Consider the following 24,543-nt stretch of genomic DNA (forward strand, 5'->3'; position numbering starts at 1 on the left):
TTCGCACAATTTCTATTCATGTAAATAAAAGTAAATTGTATAAAATCGAATGAACTGTTTCGCGTCGCTTCAGAGAGGAAATCTGGTGAAAAATTTGCGCGCTTTATTCGTAATCGTTGCGAATGCTCTCGGCGACGTTCCGCCGGGTCGGCTGAAAGGGCCAGGACAAGGTAAAACATCGAAAGTATTTTTTGCCGTAGTTTCCGCGTCCGATTTCTAGCCGCGGCGCGGCGCGGCGCGGCTCGGTCTACTTCGCCGCGAAATTGAATTTGCGGAATTGAGTCAAGACGACATTTGCCTCGACTTTTTCCGCGCTCCTCCGCCCCGCTTTTAATTCCATAAAACGAACTTCGTTTCCGCTAACGCGACCAAAAAACCCCGGTATTTAAACATTTTAACCCCGGAGCTCTGTGACAGGAAGAAAGTTAATTCCACGACTGTCAAACCGGGCCGTGTTCGTTGCTGCTTTTTTCCTTTTTCCCCTTTCCCCCCTTTATTCCGCCCCGAGCAGCGTTTCGTTATTTCTATTTATTTATTCATTCAGCATTATCGCAGCCGGAATGCCAGTTTTCTTGTGTAAACAGTTGCTCCTCCAAGCGTGCAATACACCGAGTTAAAAAAATAAGTTTCGTGTCTTCCGGTTGCTCCGGGTCACGTCTCAGGATGCGCCATTAAGAGAGGACGAAAACCAACGGTCAGTTATCTTTCATATATGCTTTTTGATAGCTGTTCTCGCACTGATTCGAATTATTAGCTGATCATATTGCCAATCTTCTTGATAATAAACAAATTTTTTCTTCTTAAAAAAGGATCCGTTTGAAAAATTTATACCGATAGTCGATTATATTCTTATTTAACAGTATAGAATAACATTGTTGTCATTAGTATTTCTCTTTAATTCGCCATTTGGATAAGACATTGCCCAATCTTAATAGGTAGAGAATGTGTCGCAATTATTTTACCTTCGGGTTAAAAACGTATAGCAAAAGAAAAGTGTTGTATATAAATTGAGATGTGTTCTTAGGTGAACTACCTCTTTTATTATATTAATAGGTGAACATAGTAAAAAAAATAGGTAATAAATGTTTAATACAGTTTGCGTAGATGATTTCGAAGAGAATTCGGTTTCAGTCGCGCATCATTCAAATCAACTTAAAAATCACTATCAAAGCGGATACATTCAGAGCTTTATCTGGAAAATGACAACGATCGATTGTTGCCTGTATAACCTATCTTAATTTTAGAAACGATCGAAATCATTTTGTAGGTGTCGTTGCCAGGCGAATCAACGAGAACAAGCGATGACTTTAACAGGGAATTCAAAGTGTTCCCGGGGGAATGTTCGATCCCATTCCCTGTTCCATTATTAGGTGTGTTTCCCTGGATGCTTGAAAACTCGCCGGAAAGGATCTAAGATTGCCGTGGGACGATCGCCGTTCGCTTTTACAACTTCTTCATGGGCCGTCTCCATGTCAGTTTTATCGCACGCATCGCAATCGCCGTATCTAAAGTCGTCGCTTGTTCAAACAACAGCGGCGAATTATTTGCCATAAACGTAGCCGGCGCTGTTCCCTCGTACCGTAATATCGTTTTCTTAAACGAATTACGCCCTAAACACAATTACAATCCAAATTGACAATTCCGATAAAACCGTAGCACTTGGTCCTACGAGGAAATCAATTCCGCGTGGCGCGCCGTGGCGTGACAAATGCCGTGGAATACGATGGTGTTTCGCGAGCCGAACTTTGACGAGATTCTTCGGGAATAAATTAGACATTTTAACCACGCGGTATGGGAGTGGATCAATTATTATTATTCCTACCATAAAATATTAGTTATAGTACTTTTTAAACTTTTAGTAAATTAAAAAGTACTAAAATTTTAGTACTTTTAAAACTTTCTTAAGACTTGAATTTATGCTAAATGTTATAGGGGACAATGATAAAAGTACTTTTACTTAATTATGTTATTACTTAGCGTAGAAAAAGTAAAATACTTCTGTTTTCTAATTTTTTCATCTGAATTTATTTTCGTTGTAGATTTAGATTAAGAAGAGATAATATTTTATTCCTTTCTTATTTCAAATAACAGCAGAATTGAAAAAGAACTAGTCCCTCCAACGTTTAAAAAATATCCACGTCGTTTATTCCGGTATTAAAAAATCGAGGTAGTGTTATGTGCTTCAGTGGGTACTTTTTGCCATGTATTGTACATAACTTTTTACTACGATAGTTTCGTAGGCAATTGATAGAAGCAATAAAGACACTAATAGCTCCCAGATCATGCAACAATTTCGCACGGAAATGAGTTTGTCTTGAGAAATTTTAGACAACACTTTTGTCGGAGGCTGTATCCCAGAATTGCGGCTGTGCTGTGTTTTTCAAGTAAGTCGATTCGACGCGCGACGTGGTAAGGGCTAGGAATCGGTCTTCGCGGTATATAAGGACGTTACACATCGGGCAGTGTTTTGCCGAGGCGAGTCACGAACGGAGCCAATTATCGGCGGAGCTAATGAAGCTATTCCTCCCGAAAAGAAACGGGCGAAGAGGAATCGTCGGAATCCATCGGCCCGTCCGCTTCGATATCCCCGACTGCCTCCCGCCGATATCTGGCGCACCCGAATCCTTTTTCCTCGATTTCTTCGTTTAGTTTCGACTTCTGCCGGCTCGGTCTTTTAACTGGTTCGCGCTCAAATTCACTGCGAGGAACAAGAAGCGCCGGGCCAAAGCTACTTACAGGGAGCCGTTTAACGTGCTCCATACGCGAGCTTCGTTTCCGTTCGGATGCTTCCAATTTTTTCTCCCTATCGAACCGTTCCTTCTGATTCTCACTTGTTGATTTCGAGAATTCCGCGGAGGCTCCGCCGCGTTTATTTTCAACGGTGCAATCTGCCGTTCATTGCCACTTCAAAGACTCGCGTGCCCTTAAGTTTATCCCGACCCTCGAAAAATAGTGCTCGAGTCCTTCTTGACCCAGTTATTCGATGGCTTCGTATAACTTCCAAGCTCGCGCTGTCGGTTTATTTAACCAGAAGAACATTTTTTTCATGAGATAGAACAATGGTTACAGTTTAACTCTCGTTGGGCACCTGGTTTTTTCAACGCAATGCGTTCGTGTGTCGGATTGACGCAATCGTAACACGTCAATGTAACGAGAGGTAAAGAACTCTTTTACTAAATATTTTATAGAGGATAGAGAACAATATGTTTACGCAGTAAAATAATATTGTAACTAGTGAAACCTAGACGACAATGTTGATATCAACGTTGAAACCACAATGTTTAATACATTTACATTTTACATATTACATCTACGTGCAATTGTGATTTCATAAATGATCGCCAGCTGCTATTAACCACAAGCGACGTTAAAGAAATGAATAAAATATATTTATGCAGTGTTAACTGAAACAAGTAGATAATAATAGAAAAATATCGTTCATGTTAACACTAGATCTACAGAACACTAAAAACATTAAGGTAGCGTATTGTTATGCGGTTATTATAATACCTGCTGCAAGTAACGCCTGTATCGAATAAATTAGTTGTACCTCTACAGTCTGAATAATCGTAAATTAAAAGATTAGTGATCCGTCATATTAACGAATACCGTTAATCTACAGTGAAAAATAAAGCCATAAGGTCTAAGATCAATTGTCCTAAACGTAGCAGAGTAATACGCTCCGAAAGTTGGAGGTAGGGTGAAATTAACGTCACAAACGAAGAAAGATTAAATACGAACAAGTTCTCCTGCAGATTTCCTTGAAGGAAGCCGACGACAAATCAATTTGTTCAAGGAAACGCGAAAGAGTTTGACTCGCTCGTTACCTAGTACCGAGCAGCCCATGAAACGGTTCAAGCAGCCCGACGGTAGACGAACTGGTTCAAGCGTTACATGGCCGCGTTAATTTTCGCGATCATTAAAGCAAACACGCTCGTTTCTCGTTGCCCTTAACGAGACACATTTTTCGCTTGATCGAGCTCGCGTTACGCCGACACGCGTCATGGAAGCTAATCCGTGCTCGTGAAAAGGCAGCAGCGGCACCGTCTCGTAAAATTCGCCGGCACGACGATTATGACGGAGTAACTGCGTCGCGATCTTCCGTTGCCGAGCTTCCTCGAAATTAATAGATCGTTCTGTCGGGATAGTCTCCGCCGTGTACACGTTCGACGCCGCTTCCGCTCATTGTCGTCGTCGTCGTGTTTACGTCTCCGGAAGATGCCTCGGTCGCCGTCTCCGACGTGCGCCGCACGCGCGCGGTGTACCCTCGCAGCCCGACGTATTCTCTGTGTCGCTCGATACGCGTCCTCGCTTGTTCGTATAATTACGTCGTTGGAATAATAACGCGGTTCCCTTTCATGCACCCGCCGTCGCGTGTACGATCCAACCGCCGATACGTGCCTCGCTGCCGCGATATCTGTTCGGTTCTAAAGTCTATTACGATAACTCGCGCGACGTTCGCGCAATTATTTCGCACTCGACAGTCCGTGTCGCGGTCCTTAACCACACCCTACGGCCAACTCATTGGCCAGCCTCGATTTTTACAGTTCGTTAACCCTGCGGTCGATACAGGGCAAAGCAATAATCGATTACCTTGCGATTACTTCTGTAATTGATTAGGAAAAGTAATCGTGACGATCATTAACCAATTAATCGTTGCTAGGAATAAATCAGTAGTTATGTATTATTAGATTTGGTAATCTGTGTTCTGTAATCTCGGTCGAATGATTAATTTATCTTTTCCCAAATAAATCGAGTTTTCCATTGAGACGTGAAATATATGCGGATTTTATAAACACAATTTTCTGTGCAAAACTGGCAATCGTTTTCTGATTATTAATCGTTAATTTTAATTTGTGTATGTATATTCTATTTGTGTATATTCTATCTGCTTTGATTACTGTTTGGACACAACATAGCCCAACCATTTTATGGGTCCGGGCTCGGTTCCTCGACCGTTCTATCGAGAAGTACATCTGAGCTCATAAAGCAATTAAATCCGTAAACCTTCAGGCAGCATGGCTCAACCATTTCCCGTGTCCAGATTTTTCATGCTCCCTTGTTATTCCATTTTCACCTTCCACTTCCTCTGCCACCTCTCCTTCCAGCTTCCTACCAGTTAACAAATAAAAGGCCCGAAAGGGAGCGAGCGAAGATCATTACCAATTACAAAGTACGACGGAACACTATACTTCGACAACGCGTCGACCAACACGACTTTTTGTACCACCGGCAATAACATCATATCCACGCGACTCTTCATTATATAGTTATTACGTTTTAAAATATATGTATCACACATTAATCATCGGGCGCCGTTTTTAACCGTTCCCGAAGTGACGGATGTTGAGAATCGACATACCGAAACTCCCATCCAAGCACATACAATTACTAAAGTTATTCATTAATCATGATTTCTTGAATATTTAGTAATCGTAATGATTGATCTTGTATGCTCTTTAACTCTGCATCAAGTCATACTAAATTATTTTTTACTTTCGTAATTTTATAATTAATGAGTAGCTTCTCGTATATATTCAATAAATATTCAGTAAACAAATAAATAAACACAATTCAATGTTAATCATAATAGTTAATAATTAATCAGATAATTTTTTGCTTTTATTATATTTTTCCTTTTTCGTTTCTTTAAGATGTATACTCTCGATTAGCTTTATAATATAGCTCGTTTCCAGTCTAAACGATCACGTCTTCCAAATCGACGCTTACAGTACCAAAATCCGATCGTTTCGTATTTGTTCGCAAAATAGAGTCTTCGGAATTTTGTTCCACGTATTTCGACGTACGATGCACTTACCAACAACGGTGAGATGAAAATAGCGGCTAATGGGCGGAGTGTTTGACAGTTGGCACTCGTAAGTCCCGGTGTCCTTCTTCTGAGCGAAGTTTATCCTGAGGATCCAATCCTCCATGTGCGGCACGTGGACCGCAGTGAATCGCTGATCGCTCGTGTACGTGAACACTCCAGCGGTCAGCAGATGTATGTCTCTGTGTCTCACCCAGGCAACCTGCGAGCCAGAGGGACGGAAAAGCATTATATAAACCTGAAAGTCGTGCATACAAATTTACGAAATACGTATCCGACGTATGTATGGCTTATCCACGCGAAACGTCAGGTCACTGGAGAGCAGCACGTCACTAACACGCCCTTTAATTAATCTCCTTTGTTATACATTTGTTTCCCGTCTCATCTCTTGAACGTGTATCTGTTGTTATAATATTATTATTATTATTATTATTTACTAGCGGGCTAGTAAGGCCCTTTTGAGTTACATGAAGTTTATTGTTCGGAGTAACCCTATAAATAGTATAGTGTATAAAAAAGAGAACAAAAATGATATTATAGTATAAAAGTAAAATATAAAGAAATTATATAGTGAATAGAGAGGATGGTATCTTGATATTCTTCACAAAAAAGTATTTAACTATTTACTTTAAAAAATCGTCAGTTTAACAGTTATGTTTATTTTAACGGTTTTAGAAAATTATAACATTCCCGACAATATCATAAATTGAATGAGAGAACTATTTACATTGCATACTACTTTCCGCATCGATGTTACTTGTGGCAGCAATATTAAAATTTATATGTCTTCTAAACTAATGACTTTCTAACATAAACAGGCTAATAATTTTTCGTAAAGAACATCAAGAAGCATCAACCGTTGCAATAAAAAATATATGATTCCATTTTAAAAAGCGTTAACGATCTTCATATGTTTTCCACGCGTTCACCTAAAAGAAAACTCATCAAAACGTGCCACTCTCGAAACCATTTAATTTCACCCGAAACATTTTCCGCTACGCGTGACGATAATGACGTCAATGTGGACGACAATATTTAGTGACGCACATTGTGTATCGTTAAGTAATTGGCACTTGGTTTGACTTCACTGCAACCTCGTTATCGATTTTCTGCGAGAATAAAGAAAGAAACATCGAATAATATGGTTCGTAAATCCGTATATACATTCGAATCCGTAATTGCGAGAGGTTCGGTAAGCGTATGGCAGAGGAGGTAAAACTCGGGCAGCACGAGGGCGAGTATAATTGAAAAATGGTCTCGGAGGTCAACGGGAGTTTGATCGACCGGCCTAATCGTCGAGCGGGCTGTTTTTAAACGGGTCGATACCAGCGCTCGACTATTTTTAAGAGGGGTAGATAACGGTCGGATACAGTTCCGAACATAAACGAGTAAACTGCGGGCGTGACCGTGTCCCTATCCGCTGTGTCCATTTTTAAGGGTTGCCCCGGACTAACCCGACCCGACCCGGCCGAACCCAACCAAACCGAACCGAACCGTACCCAACCCGATGGCCAACCCCCGGCAGCCGAGCCGGCGCGGCGCGGCGCGAAAAAGCTAGGTCAGACCGCACTCCGGGGATTAATCGACCCCCTAAAACACAAAAATGATTAGACACTCGACGATTCCGCACACATCGGCTGTTGGTGTGTTTGTCGCGCTATCCGCTAACCGCGCTATCGTAAACATCCCGCTCCCGTTCCACGTGTGTATACTTGCGAAAATATTCTCGGGGAACACGTGTCCGCATTTTTCCACGACGAGGAGTGCATTTCTCTCGACAACCTACGCCTTTTTTTACGGCGGGAACTATTGCCGGTCGGTGCGCTGCCGCCGACAACTTGCGTCGGAAGGATACGTACGAGAATAAATCAACGCTGTTGCTACGACATTTGATCCTGGATACGAAAAAATCGCGAAACTATTGCAGGGATTTTCGACAACGAAGGATCAACCACAGTTACTTTAACAAAATATTTAATATCAGAAAAGGTGTTGGATGCTAGCCTGGTATGACACATAGTTATACATCCATGTTCATTTTTGCGACAGTCATACCGACGATAGTCATCCTTTCCCTAAATATTTTCTATTTTTCCTCTGCTTCTATCTTATTTCTAAATTTTCTTTAAAAGAAATATCAGAGAAGCAATTAGAAATGAATTGCAATGACAAATTCTTTTACATTGAAGCTGGAACGTTGCAGAACAAGGAAAATATACAGAAAGCATAATATAAACATTCTGTAATACTGAAATTTTATGTTTAACTTGAAAAGTTCCACCAAAATCATGCTTTACCCATTTTGTAGCATGTACGGTTCTATGTTCAGTACGTCATGTGTTATACACGATATCCCATAGATTTTGACGCGTTGATATCTCTCGACCGCGATAATGCGTCACAGTATTGTCGCGAAGCGTATAACCGGTTCGTTTGTCTCTTTCCGGCGAGCCGGGACAATCGAGCGACGAAACGAGACGAGACGAGACGAGACAACGGGCGCATAGGAGAGAATTCGTAATTGTACGCGGCGCTGGTGATAAGTGGTTGATTGCGACTATAGAGCGAATCTCGAGATGATATCTATTCGGGCGTCGGATAAGCGAATTGGCAAAGTTCCAACGAGAAGCGTGCGGGACGGCATAAGGCGGGTTCGGCGGATACCGGACCGGCAACTTCTCGAGGCCGTTAATTAGAACAGGATCTAATCGATGATCCCGCGCCCGTCATAACAGCCGCAACCCGAGCCATTTCCCCCGAGCGCGGGCTGAATCGTGCCGTAACGACCGTCTCGCAGCTTAAAAGGCAATTGGAATCGTTTTTGCCGGGTGTAATTTAACAGATTACTCCGGTCGGTTCGGCCGCGTTGCGCGGATCGCGCTGCTTCGAGCTGCGACTAAGCAATCATCGCTGCCAAGGATACGCGATCTGCATACGATTCCCGGACAATCGAGACCACGGCTCGTTCGTTACATTACGGCTCGCAGCCACGCTTGTATCTCGTGTAATGCCCCGCTCGTTGTATTCCACGCCGATTGCCGCGTTCTTTCTCTCGTTTCCAGCGATTTGACCAGAAAAAAAGAACCCGAAAATAAAACAGCGCGCGCTCTTCCGAATGTATTCAATACGCGGACCGTGTACACCGCGCGAGGTTCGATAAAGCCCGGCGGTCTCGATCGAAGAATTTAATGACGCTTTTTGCCGGTGCTCTTCCGCCACCGGAAATATCGGGCAAGAACTAAACGTCGTTGCTCCTACAATCTCGAGAGAGCAGCTCTGCGCTTTTCGCAGCTTCTCGAGCGCGCGAAGAGGGCCAGATCCTAGACAAGTTGTTGGCGACTCTCGCGTCGCGGAGATGACGTAGAATCGCGCGGCGAAGGGGACCGTAGAATCGCGCGTCTAGCATCGGCGTACTCGTTCTCCCACTTGTCATCGCTATCAAAACACTGCGACAGAGTAGAAGTAGTTTCTACCCGGGAATAAAGCTGGCAGCGTGACACGGTGTCTACCGGCGAGCAAGCTCAACAGCGCTATTTTCGCCGAGCCCCGAGGCTTCTAGCAGGGCCGAGGAAATTTCAGCGGTGCCCGCGTTCCCTCGCGTCGCAGTGCGTCGCGTCTCGTCGAGTTTCGCGTTCCGCGTTTCACGCACGAATGCGAACGGTAGGTATCAACGAAACGTATTAGCCGAGTACACGCGTACGAGTTTCGCCCGTACGTGCGAGCACATGCTTTGCATAGAGATGAGTTTTGGGATTAAAAATGTAACGCGCTGCCCGTAACCGAACCGAAACCAGAGCCGCGCCCGCTCCAATCAGCGCTCCTCTTTTTCTACTTAAATCTCGTAACCGCTGGTAAGGAACTCCCGAGACCCGTACGTTTAATAGCTGTGTTTACTGCCGACGATCCGATATCACTCTCTTATCGTTCACGGATCATGATTATACGCGTATGTCAAAGTGTCTCGACTTAATGTCTCCTGTACTCTGCCGTATTATTATCGATATTACTTTTACCCACAAAGTTATAAGCGGCCTGATCAATTAGATTGTGTTTGAATCCCGTTGTAATTCAATTAGATTTCATTTGCATAAGATTGTATGTGAATTACGTTGCAATCCAATTAGATTGTATTCGAATGAAAGCATGTTTGAATTATGTTGCAATTCAATTCTATTGCATTTGAATTAGATTATATTTGAATCACGTTGTAATTCAATTAGATTGTATTTGAATTCCGTTGCAATGTATTTGAATTACATTATAATTCAATTAGATTGCATTTGAATTACATTGTGATTCAATTAATTACTAACTGTTTTAATCACGAATGTAATTGAATTATAATATAATGTAACTTATTTTGTAATTCAATTCAAGGACGATGTGAATTGAAATTAAAGTACAATTATAATTTCTTGAGTAATTCAATTGTAATTCCGCACAACTCTGCCCGAAATTCTATACAAACAAGCATACATTTACAGGGAAAAACTACCATGAATGGGATACTTTTGTTTAGGACGAGATTAAAAAGCTAAACCAGCTATCTAATTTCAGTTTCATACATTCGAAAGATCAGTTATTTTACTATAAAAATGTGTAGTGCCAATGAGTTTCACCTATGTTTATTTGTTTTGTTTTCAATCTCTTTAACAAGTGCATTTTGGTCGGTTTCAACAAAGTCTGCACTTTGTTGCCTTGTTTCAAACAATATTATCTTCATAAACATTTGTAACCTTAACTTGTTTAAGTACTATGACAAAAAAGAAATATTTGATGTTATATGTGAACATTCTTGAAAAATATCTGATCGAATGCAATAAACAAAAACTTCGTCTAAGTAACAGCACTTCAAACAATGTTGCAAGATAAAAGAAAAAATGTTACTTTCAAGCATGAAACAAATTAATTGTTTGCCATAATTATGAATTAACTGATGGTGGTTTCAAATAATATGTGATTAGTATGTCTAATATATGTTATTACAGAATAAGCATAAATTTATTATCAAAAGATTTATAATGCTTGAGACAATGGTAGTGTTCCATTAATGGTACTTCTCCCCTATTTTCTTGTCCGCCCCTCCGATACCGTCATCTCCTAAGAGAGGAAAACCACCGCACCCTTCACAGTCACCATTTACAACACAAATATTTTTCAGTGCCTCCTAAATCTTCAGACGCAATTTACACTACATATATTTTTGAAACGAATAACTGTATTGTAGGGATTATTTTCAGGGTGAATCCCACGAGACTCTGTGGTAATAATAAAACAACACCTAAGGGCACCTTCGATTAGCAATAACAATAACAGCTTATTATTAATAACTCGCACCTTCCCACGACTTACAATAAGAATAATAACAGCAATGATAACGACAACTACAACAACAACAACAACTTCTCTACGTGACTGTTCTCCTTCGACTGAGACGATCTTTTCCACTCGTTCCTCCATCCTTACTCGCCTTTTTCTAAATTATCCTTCTATTCTCTCTCTCTCTCTCTCTTGCATTCATTCTCATTCGCTCTGCCTCACTCGCTATCTCATTCTTACTCATTCCCTCTCTTTTTTCCTTTATTTCCCTCTCGCTCACCCACACTCTATTTTTCGGCCAAGCAGGACTTCGAGGAACCTAAGCAATCGACTCAGGCCACTCGAAGTCGCCCAAACACTCTGTCGCCATGTGTCCCATTCATTACCATTTTATGACATTCAACCATTCTGCCTTTCATACCCCGAAAAAAACCCTACAGTATATACCACACTTTGTAATTTAAAGAGTATTTTGCAAGTTTAATTAACCCTCTCAGCAACGACAAAAAAATCGTATGTACCCGAACGAAATACATCACACATGATTGATACGGTCAAACAAATTTCCGGGAAGGAATCATAATAATTTTGTAAAATCTAATACTTAAAGAATTCGACCAGGAAGAAGAAATAAGAACAATAATATTGTTAATTAATAATGGAATACATCGAGATGAATATAAAAATATAATTTAACATAATTTATAAAATATACAATAATTGTATTTTCACAATCTAATCGATATCAATCTAACAACAAAACCATAACCGCGCTTCGCTTGTCTATTGCTGTGACGGATATTTATAGCATTTTCATTGTACAAAGCGCAAGCCTAATTTTCAACAAACAACTGTCATTTCATAAAAATATTAAGGGAGAAACATATTCTCAAGTTTTGCCAACAACGATGTATCGTTTTTCGGCGCTAAAAGAGTTAATAAATGATAGCAACAATAATAATATCACTTACAAGCAGTCGAAAAAACAACACTTTCATAGTCTTCTCTACGAAACGATGAAATTTCCGCATGTACAAAAATGAACGTTCTTTCGTTCCTTATAATTGAATGCGGGTGCAAACCGAATTAGCTGTTCATAGTTAAAATCGTCCATTTTTTGGCGCTACCCCACAGGACAATGGAATATCTTTCGCTCGCTTAACGCTTGCCGCGAACCCATGATCGCGGAAACGAAAAGTTCAAAGCCGGCGAGCACAGAGAAACCGCCTGCGTTGAAAATAACGTTTGCGCAGCTCGGTAATTGCGGAGATGGGAGACGAGAAATTAATTGGACGGTAGAGCGGCGCGGCGCCGGGCGGCGTGTCATCCGTGCAGAGGATCGCGTTTGAAAATTTCCCAAACAACAAGAGAATTTAACTTAACGCGTGCGCGAGAACATCTAGTCCGCTGTAAATACGCAGCCCGCGTGAACTAATCGGTAAACAACCGGGTACACGAGCGAGTACACGAGCGGATACATGCGTGAGCACGTCGATCCGTTTCCATGCAGCCCAGTACAGTTCTACACCGGTTCTATAGAGATCTACAACAGTCCTATTCAGGGTCCTGTACAGTCCCGCGTGGTCGGACACAGTCCCATACAGTCGTCTGCCCGTATTAAGTCACGCGAGGCGTCAACGAACGCGCGTCCCTGTCAACGCGCTACACCCCTCCACAAAGAATAGAACGCGATAGAAATTACGACCGTCGACGCGCTCCTCCATGACACGCCGGCAATTCTAATTGTAACGCGATAGCGTTCATCCGCTGTAAATAATACAAGCTCAACCGTTGCGTTCCTCGGGTACACTCCCCTATACAAGTCACTGGACTCTTACCTATTTACAGCAACATGAGTATTGAAACGTTGATGTAACTTTCTGGATTAACCCCTCGCACTATAATAACGAGTCAGACTCGTGATAAAGATTTCAGACATAATCAACTAAATATGAATATTATTAACTTATTTCGAATCGAAATCAAATTCAATTATTCTGTTATCGAAGTACAGGGACAACAATAAATAAAGACGATATAAAAAGTAGGAATTGTTTAGTCCTATTAAAGAATGTATTAAGAACGAATAAATGCTAATTATCACAGCGTGAAAGGAATCATAGTGCAAGGGGTTAATTGTATTTCTCAGTTTTGATGTATACTGCTGGAAAAAAATTATAGCAGGGACAAATTTTGACTGACGGTAACTTCGCGAGAAATCGTCGTAGAATAATGATTTTTATTTCAAGTTGAAGCTTGTAATCTATACTTTAGGACAAATCCAGCAACACTGTCTTAAAATGTAGGTTAAATTTATAAAGTGTAGGTCAAATTTGACGCACTTTCGCCACTGTAAATCTTTACATACGAGGCCATGTTTGTCATAATGAAAATTGCCAAGTTCGAGAAAATATAGGGATTTTGAAAAAATTTCCTCAGGGACGCCGTTATCAATGGAATGCAGTTTGATCCTTCCCCTTTAATTTGAAAAGAGAAAACGTGGCTGCGATTTTTTTCGCAAAGTTACCAGTAATGCCAATGCAGGTGGTACGTGACAAAAATGCAAGGGTTATTTTGAAGTGCTGTAACTTTGCGAGAAAAAATCGTGGCTACGTTTCACTTTTGTGAAATTAAAGGAAAATGTAGAACATCGTTCGAGGGGAAACTGCATCTCCGAAAAAATTTGTACAAAGTTCGTGAATTTCGTCGAACTTGGAAATTGTCTATATGACAAACCTAGTCTGGCATATAAATGGTTAGAATGGTGAAGGTGCATCAAACGCACCGTCCAAAAGAAGTGTCTTAATGTAGAGATTGCAGGCTTTGAAAGAAATTTCATCATTTTATGGGAATTGTTTGCGGAGTTATCGTCAGTCAAGGATGGCCAATATTTATCAAAAATTTGTCTTTGCTATATTTATGCTGAGCAGTGTTTTTAACTGTTATTAGTTTGAATATGGAATCATATCCAAGATAAACTCAGATAAAAAAGTGAAAAAGACAGTTCTTTTACATTCGTTCATCCCAAGTAATGATAAAATTAAAAAAAAGTACTTTGGTCACTATACAGTCTCTCTAATATTTACAGAAAAATTCAAACCATTTAGACCAGCCTTAAAAAACGTTATACTATTTTAAAAGTGTTGCCTCAATTTTGCTTCTCACCGTATATGCAACAAGATTTGACAATAGCAATGACCCAGGCAGTTGCATCAATGCCCCAATCCTGCTTTTCCGCGAAACAAGTAAACGTCCGACGACTTATGGACGGGGGTGTACGTCCATGTCGCCACCGGTGTAGATGACTATAATAGCACCGATCGCACCAGCGATAAAAGTTATTAGTTGTTCGTCCGGTAAGAGCAGCTTTGCTCGTTGCTTCGCTGTGAACACTTTCATTATAAAACAATCGAGTTTCCACGTTTCGCTACCGTTGTCGATCCGATCTTTTATCGCAGCTCCCGTCGCTCGTTCACCATCGTTCGTACCTCGTTGTGTCGGTTTGATGTGCGCTTTCCCCTGATTCCGATAAGAGCGTGTGGATTCAAATTTTACGGAGCCCTGAACAAGTTCATGAATTTGAATGCGCTGGATCGTCGCACGGGTCAACGGTGTTCGGGATAATGGCGCGACGACGGGACACGAACGACGGACAATGAGGGCGATGGGGGTAAAAAAAGGAGAGAGGACGGATATTAAAGTTCTACGATCCGATGGTGTAAAGGACGAAGTGCTGCCGGTAATAAGCTGACGGCGGAGGCGTCGAGCGAAACATAATGCAACGTGCTCCGCGCGGTGCATTATCCTCGGATACGACTCTCCGTCGGCGACGTCGGCGTCGACGTCGACATCGACACCGTCTCGCTCGTAATGTCTCCGGGAGCGAAAGGTCTTGGAAACGAAATTTAAAACTGATATTTACTTCGCGGAGGAGCCGGCCTTTGGCGACATTATCCCGGGCGATCCGCTGAACTGAAACGGTACAGGCGGAAATAATTGACATAAATAACGTGAACATAAATCCTCCCGTTCCATTAGCCGATTCGCCGGGACCTCTATATATGGACCGTTTATTTTGTAAGCTGTGCAAATTCATTTTGCTGCTGTTTCGAGAAAATCAAAGGTTAGCATATCAGTCGATTCAAAAATATAAATTAATTATCTCCAGTCTGGAAATGTTTCCACTACTTCATCAATGTGTAATTTGATTATATTCTTTTAAAGGAATTTATCTAAAATAATATGTGTTTACGGGCTGTAAATATATTTACATCGTTTTAATAATTGTACAAAATTTTTAATTATAATTATGAAGAATTAATTATCGCTTAAAATATATTTTGTATTCATTCAATTTTATTTATAAGTAATAGTAAGAAATAAAATAGGAGTAGTATGTTTTCTTTGTCATTTGCACCGTGTTGTAAGCATCTTGCAGCATTATGGATAATTTGTAGACTCCTCATACTTGGTGTTAACGAAAAGCCCGTAAATAGATGTAAATATATTAAATATTTTCAATACATGTAAACATATTAAATGTATTCAATACATTAAAATATATTAACATTTATACAAGTAAATACCCAAAGTTTTCTTTCTGACATTGAAATTCTTTCGATCAATGAAATGAAGATTGCAATTGCACATTAACACCGTATTATATTACATCGTATCAAAAGCATTGTATCCTCTTATCAAAATATGATGAAAATATCATCAAAGCGGGGCTATAAATTCTCTAAATGTTATACTATGTGTTACAATTTTCAATAAAATCACAAAATTCATTTGATGTTCTCTACGTAAAATACAAAATCGTGATCACGACGCGCGCGTGACGTTCGAAGCGAACGCCTTAAACGAATCAATTCAGCCAATGTCTCGTCGACTTCGGTTTTCTCAGAATCAGAATGAATCGGGAATCAGAAGGATTATGAAGGATCGAAAAGGGCGTAGACTACTCCGATTTCTCTCTATCAGTGGTGGGCACGTTTATTAAAATTCATTCGGCAGTGTCGGCGCGGGTTATGCATGGCATTCCATTAATCGATTAAACGAATCGTTTAACATCCCGCGCACGTAATCGAACGCAAAGCAACCTACTTCGCGACTTTGCGGGGCAAACTCGCTGTAATACCGTGAAACGATGCTCGAAGTTAATCAACGGGGTTGCTCGGTACCCCGGAGCCCGGTTGATAATTGCATAACCGGAATAATCGGAAGTTGCTTTTCAACGCGTTTAATCCACACGGGATCGGCTCTCTCGAGGCCTTTCTCTTTCTCGCTCTCTCTCTCCCGCACTCTCTCTCCCTCTCTCGCTTCTTCGGCTATCCGACAGACTACTGTAAACACGCCGTTCTCATAACGTTTCGTTTCCGGCCGCGCGAACGTAGAATTTCCAAATTAATTCTACACCGTGGAGCGCCTCGTTTGGAAAATATTCGTGATCCACGAGACACGTGCGCTGCTATCGCAATTCGAAGCTGTTTCTCTTTGGAGAAGGTCTCTGCGCACTTTTTCGATCGCGTCGCGTTCATTCGCGAGCTCGTCTGCAGTTTTCGGCGAGACGATTAGACCAGCCTTCATTCCACCGTTCCGGGTTGAACGAAACGATTGTCTCGAATAAATCAAGAGGTCCGGAGCCTTGTGAAAGGAGTAGAGTCGAGAAGCACTTACGGTTCTATTTCCCAGGTTCTTCACTTTGCAGACGAGCTGCACCGTTTTTCCGACGAGGCCCGTCACGTTCGACGAAATCGTCGTGTCGAAGTACGGTTCGCCGTCCGACGGTTGCCGTGTTTCCGAGGTATCCGCTTCGAACAGCCGGTTACTGCGCACAGCTTCTTCTGAAAACAAGAGAGAGAGAGAACAATCGATCGGTTTGCTTCTCTACCTGGATCAATTCTTTATCCGGCTAACCTAACGTCGTCGTGAACATATCTGCCAATATTCTATCACTTTTAAAGTCACTCTGGTTCGTGCGCTATTCTCATTGTTCTTCCCGTTCGCGTTTATGTATAGTTCAAGAACATCGCTTTTGTAGGCTCAAATGCGAAATTCTCTGCTAGTATACGAAAGGAGGACCTCCTAATCCTCGCTCTTTTTTAGCTACCAGCCTTTGATATAGGACAGAGTTGGACAACATTTTATACGAATGAAGTTTGAATAGAAATTTACCAGTGTAAAATTCTATTGTATTGGAAATATTCGATTTTAACTCTTTGAACTCGAGTGATGACTTTGAGGCACCACTAAAATTATTCTATAATGGCTCAAGATCATTTTTATGCAATCAAAGTTTAGATTTTAAAAAAACTGTTAAATAGCGAAACTATTGGCATGAGTCACAAGAATCAATTTCGTATGCATGAAAGTGCACTTTGTTACATAGAATGGAAACACTATGAGCCAGATATTTTACTTCAGATTTACAGTTAAAATGGCTTCGAATGCAAAGGGTTAATACAACTGGTGGAGTCTAAAGTGTTGTTTCATAGATTTCTTTCTTCCACATTATTTTTCTGCATTACTCGAATAAAGAATGACTGGAATAAATAAATAAATAGTTATTCGAATTAAAAATTACTGGAGTAAATAGATACAATAATCTATGACAAATAATGTCCGAAAGGAAAATTAGCTAAACATTTATTTCAAACAATCCGCATAATGTCCACCTCCGATATACGGTAGACCGACCTGCGTGCTGAAGAAGGAATAGAATGGATTTTCAAGGAACCAATTACATTTCGAGATAGACCTAAAGTTCCCGTAAAAGTGTCGAGCGTTCACAATACGGACAGCGTAAAAGCGATTTAGCTTGAAGTGCATGTAGTAGGAAACAGTCGGTTCAATACCTTGTTTCAATTACATTTTTCCAGTTAATGGACGCAATTAGATATCACAGTGCATAAGGACGAGGTTCAAAGCTTTGAAAGCGGAGGTCTCCATCGGGTTCGACAGCACGGCTCGATCTAATCTTCTTTTAATATCAAGTGCGTCGGGTACCTCCTCATCGGACCCCGAATGAATGACGAAAGCGTGGCGGTGCATACAGAGGGAGAAAGTGCACCTGCATCGCGCAACGTGCACTACGCGTCGTGCATCGTGCAATCGTGCTATCGCGGGATCGTGCATCGTGCAGGTTGCGCGGGGCTGTTGCAGCTCGCAGCAACGTAAACGTATCCCGTTACAGAGACTCTGTTGCGAACGAGATCGTATTTGCCGCAGTGCAGGACTAGAGGCGAAGAGCGTAGAGAGATGCACACACGGGCAACAGGATAGTGGGATAGTTATGCGGCTGTCGTTCCAACGCGTACTTTCGGGCCACTCCGGCCCGCGATAACCGTTCGGACAACGGTGCGTCCTGAAGTGATCCGCCGTCGAGTTGACCGATGTGAAATTTCTCGGATAAATTGCTCGCTGTCCGATCTCGTGCGAGAACGGATACGCGATTACACTTGTAATTGACTTTTTCGAGCCGAGGGCTGCGACCTCGTTTGTCCTACCTGAACACTGGACGCGATGCAACCGGATCAACCGCTGCCGGCTTCCTCCACCGCGGCGCGAAATTTAGACAAACCGAGTCGCTGCGACGGCTTTAATCTCGCTGACGCTGCGTATCATTCTCGCACAATAATAATTTCATTTGTATGAATTGCCTAGAAGTAAAACTTTTACAATATTAATCGGATTTCTTGTTTTTTATACAAAGATCAATATTGTGTAAATTCAAAGTGTTACTAAGACTTGGTCTTAGAACTCAATAAAGAAGGAAGACGAAGCGAGGGAAATTAAATTACAGTGTGCAAGTGGTAATGAACTGATAAATGACATCGTGAAATAAAATTATTATATTTAATATTTCAATTACTATAAGGATAATAATCTGAATATTATAAAAATTATTATATTAAACAAATTATTAAGAGAAAGGCAGCAGCAAGTAAACTAAATTCCGAAGAAAATTCAGCACCCTTATTTTTCTTTCCTTCTCTGTTGTTCTCTCAGGGCCAAACGAGGCCTTTAATTGACATTGTTGCGATTTTTAAAATATATATTCTCAATCTATTTATGTATATAGATCTGCGCGGTCTTGTCATCAGTCAAATAATGTTCCTTCGTAACTGATACGTCAATGACTCCTTCATTTTGTTTCCTTTTATATAATAATATTGTATATTAAAACCTTAACACAACCTTACGCTAGAAAATGGATTAACAAAACTTAATAATCAATAACTAGTATTTCCATTCCATCATGTATCTTCTTTTGCACAGGTAAAAGAACTTTACATAAGTCCCTGAATTTGCTTGTCCGTTCTTTTCTCTTCTTCTTTTCAAGTACTGTTTCCTTCCCGGCAAAGACCTATAACTTCGCACACCATGTGCTAGAAAATATGGTTGTTTCAGGTCGTATAATGGAGTTATTAACGGGAACGTTGCACCGGTGCAACGAACTCGGCGCAGCTCGTAGATTTTTCCCCGGGAACGGCGAAGTTGAGTAGGTCGTGCGCCGAAACTCCGGTCTTCATTTCGTAGAAGGAAATTATCGATTCGGACGCGGCAAATATTTTACTAAGCGACGGAACAGCTTCCTGACAACGTAGCAGCGGCGGGGCCACCGTGTACCGTGTGCCGTGTACACGGCTCAAAGTATACGTGATCGCTCTATACTTTCCTTTTGCGCTGTATAATTTTAATAAATGCGTCTAGCGGGAGAGCGAGAAAATTATTTCTCACCCGGCCAGGGGTTACGCGGCACCGTTTACCGCGCCGTGTGTAATTACAGGCCGCGATGAAAAAGAGAGAGAGAGAGAGAGAGAGTGCGAAAGAGGGAGGAAAAGGGAGAGACGGAGAAAGAGAGAGGAAAACAGAGAGAGAGAGAGAGAGAGAGAGAGAGAGGGGGAGAAATGAAAAGAGAAAAAGAGAGAGCCAGGAAAAGTGAGAGAGAATGCAGAATTTTCGCGCGAGATGAAAAGGTGAAACGCTTTTAACGCTGCGAAATATCTACGACAAATAAAAACTACGTGGCGGAGAATCGCCGAAAATTTTCCACGGAATCGGTTCCTCGCAAAGCATATCCCGTGACATTTAAAAATCGTAAAATGTCACCTCTGAAACGCGTTCTCCAGAATTTGTTATCATAATCCCTTCTACTATGAAGCTACATCGGCCGAGAGGTTATGTGGACATACAGTGACGGCCTAAGATATTCGTCTGCGATAACTTTTTCCAAACTAGATTAAATATCATGAATTTTTCTTAACTGCTACGACGACTAGTTTACTGTACTAAAATAATTGTTTTTTATTTTTGCTGTCGTTTGCAATGCGAAATAAGATTGAACACAAGTTTATAGTCGACACAAGTTTACTAGATTACATTAGATATTTTATACACTATCTACGCTATTATTATTAGATATTCTATACGCAATTGTAAATAGCGTAGACTATGAATAAAATGTCGCGTCGTACAACGCGAGGGGTCAACGGAATTCGCAACAATATGAAACTTAATGTCTAAAAGAAGCCACGTTTTTTCAAAATTTGAGAAAGCCTCCAAAGGGTGGAAATAGTCGGAAAGCGTGCGATCTAATTTACCCTGTAACTACCTTCACGAATAAATTACAGGGTTGAAATTTCGCACAGGTAAATTTCTTGGTATAATAATCATTGAGAAACCTCTAAGGACAATATTAACCATCTTAAGCTCTTTTGGGATACTGCCACGTATATGTACACTTAGTTTTCTTAAAATTCTGATTATTCTAAGGGTAAAGAAAATGAGAATCAGTTGAAATATATTCGCTGCAGAATCCCTTAGCAATACCGAAAAACCACATCGAACAAAATGAAATGGATGATAAATAATTAATTAAATAAGTAAGAAAGAAACAATTAAATAGATTGTTCCCTACTATCAAAATTCATCCCTGAAGAGGTTAACCCCTTGCACTATAATAACGAATCAGGCTCGTGATGAAGATTCCACGCAAGATCTACTAAATTAATAAATTATTCGTTTCTTATAAATCGAAATCAAATTGAATCTTTCTATTATCAAAGTCTAGGAACGGAAGTAAATAAAGACAATACAAGAAATAAAAATTATCTGATCCTATTAAGGAAAATATTAAGAACAGATAAGTGTCAATCAACGCAACGTAGAAGGAGTCGTGGTGCAAGGGGTTAATCGGCTAGGCCCTTTCAAAATACATTCTCCGTAAATCTCGGTAACATATGTGGCAACCAATCCCTTTAAAATTCCAAAAGAATTCAAGCCGTTTAATCCAGTTCCAAGAAAGTGATTGCAAAAGGTGTGCGAATACGAATACTTCAGACCGTCTCTACAGGAACAGTGGTATAAGCTCCGAAATAAATTAGACTGTGGAGGAACGGAGGAGAAAGAAAAATGCCGCTATAAAGTAAATGGCGATATTAGGATACACTTTGCATAAAAACCGCTCGCCAAAAAGATACGAGTCTAGAATGTAAGCGAGATGGCCCGACGATTATGGATGCTAAGGACAAAGCGCGCTGCACGAAGTGCTGTTGACTTCGAGAGAGCTCGTAAAACGTTACACTTTGCCTCGCGGTAAAGTTTCGAATCGCGGTCAACCCTGTCGTAAAGAAAGGGTTAAGTCGTTTCAATGAACTAAATATATCGCGGGCGATATTTCAATTTATTTAATCGGGCCAAACGACTTGACTTCGCCATTCCATCGCAATCCGCGTTAACCTTTTATTCTATTGTCCGGGGCATGCGGGAAAACCTAATAATCAGAAATCGGTCGTAACGATTTAGTGCCGTTCCCGCAATTATTTCATACCGCTATGGACTCTTGATTATTTTTAAAGCACCGTACCCCCATCTTTCAGATACTCTACCGTTATTACGATTACCATTCGCCATTCTATTGTACTCCACGCATTTTCTCCCACTTCATTTCTCGTTTTTATTATTAATCCCTCTGTCGTATTCTATTCTTACTTTTTTCTTCGCAATGTGTTTCCTAAGTAAAACACAAATTTTTATGCAGAATAAACACTCCTTGCACTAATTAAAAGATAGTGCCGACTAGAAATTAATGTAAATTAACGCGACAGTAGTTTGAAATTGTCTTAATGTTTGACTGTTTTGTATTTGGCCGACTCACTTTTGCCATAAATGCCTATTCCTAAATTTACATTTGTTATATTATTCTATCCCTTAGTTTACCTTCTCGTTTCTTGCACTTGCTTGAGGACTATACATCTTTCTTTTTTTATTTCTCTCTTTGTAACAATGTTTTTATTATTGTTATTATTAATAGTAGTAATAGTATTTACGCCCGGCAACGATATACGAGAATGGAACGAACTTGCCGGACGTATCGATTCCTTTACCGTCCAATAAGAGACAGTTCCCGTACCCGCTTAAAGATAATTGAATCCGCGAAGGTTTCAAGATCAATGGAAATGACTTGTGGAAGCCGGCGGAGCGCCGCCGTGTTTATGCTGCACAGCGACATGCCTTCCGATTTCAAAGTTGCGCGAGGCAAATTTCCTTTGAGAGACAGGCGCGTTCAAAGCAGATACTGCGTTAATGAAGTCGGATACTCGCGCAGGCATTAAATTATCCGGATACGGCTGGCATCGCAGAGAAGCCAAGCCCGGTGACGTTCCGCAAACAAGCGTTTCGTAATTTCAATCCGTCGAAACAAAGAACCGCGCCGGCCGGATGTTTAAATACGCCTTCCTTTTTGTTCGCCTTCTTGTTTCTCATTTTTATGATCCGCCAGCCAACTTTACGACAGAGGCTTTTCAGCGCGCGGGCGGGATTTTTCATTTCAGCCCGGTTCTTGCACGAAGAATCGGCGTCCGCGTCCGAGGCTCGCCCGCGCGAAATATTTGCCCGTGCTCCGTGCTCGCGACAGCCCCGGGGATTAACCGTTTTCAAACGCGTATAAAGCATCTCTGGTTTTCTGGCCGTAGTCAGGCGCCCAGGCGATCCCGCCGCCGAAATATTGCGAGAGCGACGAATTAATCAATCATGGAACGACAAAAGTTACGATACCCCCGTGGAAAACCTGTCGCCGGGACGCGAGACGCGCGACACCTTCGCACCGAAAAAAAGAGGCCCCCCCGCACTCGGCCGACCGACGAATTTTTCCACCTGTCCCGCTGCAACAGCTGCTTTCGAATTTCTCGCACTCGTGATTGATCCTGATGGATTCAGCTTCTATCGAAAATCGAGGAGCTGGGCAAACGGAAATCAAAGTATTTCGGATCTCGCGCTGCTGCGCAGGCGCAGCTTTTATTATCATTTCTCGACGATGCTTTGAAATAGTGCACGGAAAATCAGGACAGTGTTTTCTGAAATTTCTTTGTTTAATCTCGGCAAAATTGGTAAGTAAATAAACATATCAAATTAGTATGCATTATTGAATATTGTAAAGAACTATTTTAGTATCATTGAAGGTACTGCGACTCCAAACGCACTTTATAAACGTGAAATTCGTAACTCAATTCCTACAATGGTAAGTACACAAGATGGTCCACGCAAATTGTGCACTTCTTAAAATGTTCGAAATATGCTTTGTACCAATAATATTTTGTACAAACCTAAATCTAATACTAAGTAATTTCATTTTATTTCTTGATAATTTTCTTCACGCAATATAAACCATGTGATAAACTAAAAGCCTTCACGTATAGAAAATAAATGTACTACGTTGTTTACTCTTTTAAACTATGCAACTCTTGTACACAACATTTTTTCATACAATGCATATTTTGAATGTTATAAAAAGTGCCACAGTTACGTAAACAATTCTGTGTAATTAAATGCACGGAAACTTGTAATCTAAAAGTAAACAGAAACCTCCACCTATAGAAAATAAATGCACTACTATAAACTACTACTATAAATGCAACTTCTGTATATAAATTTTTTTCATACAACTCATATTTATACGTTATAGAAGATGCTCAAGTTGCTTAAACAATTCTGTATAATTAACCCCTCAACCTACAACGACGGGTATAGCCCATAGTAGATGATCGGGTCAAACGTAAATAATATTACGAGCCTAGCCCGTAATATTGTTATGCCGTGAGGGGAAGGAAAAGGATCTCTCGAGACTCCATAGTCTTCCCTGCCGGACGGTTAGAGTTTTTAACCCTTTCCTTACGGCAGTCCGCGCCGCCAGAGTGACGACCTTGTACGGGTCACCCCGCCGCGAAGTGCTTTCGTATGTAGATTATATTTCTATTAGGATTTAATCCAATATGGGTCAATAGAATCAAGAGATACTCTATCGGTACAGTACATTTCTTTTTACCAGCGTGAGTCGGCATAGGTGGTCCCATACACATCGATTAGAGTCAACAGTTGATTATACGTCGACTTAT

General features: G+C 41.0%; 1 protein-coding gene across 5 annotated transcripts in view; it reads right to left on the reverse strand.

Moving 5' to 3' along the window:
* Positions 1-24,543, reverse strand: part of LOC144477465 (zwei Ig domain protein zig-8) — a 126,955-nt gene that overhangs the window by 43,762 nt on the left and 58,650 nt on the right. For all 5 annotated transcript variants that reach the window (XM_078195208.1, XM_078195194.1, XM_078195201.1 and 2 more), the window contains exons 2-3: positions 16,826-16,992; positions 5,819-6,029 (exon numbers count right to left, since the gene is read on the reverse strand). In XM_078195208.1, the coding sequence (XP_078051334.1) occupies positions 5,819-6,029; positions 16,826-16,992 (378 nt within the window). The remainder of the gene's footprint in view (positions 1-5,818; positions 6,030-16,825; positions 16,993-24,543) is intronic.

Source organism: Augochlora pura, chromosome 2 (genome assembly GCF_028453695.1).
Source record: "Augochlora pura isolate Apur16 chromosome 2, APUR_v2.2.1, whole genome shotgun sequence".
Lineage (NCBI taxonomy): Eukaryota > Metazoa > Arthropoda > Insecta > Hymenoptera > Halictidae > Augochlora > Augochlora pura.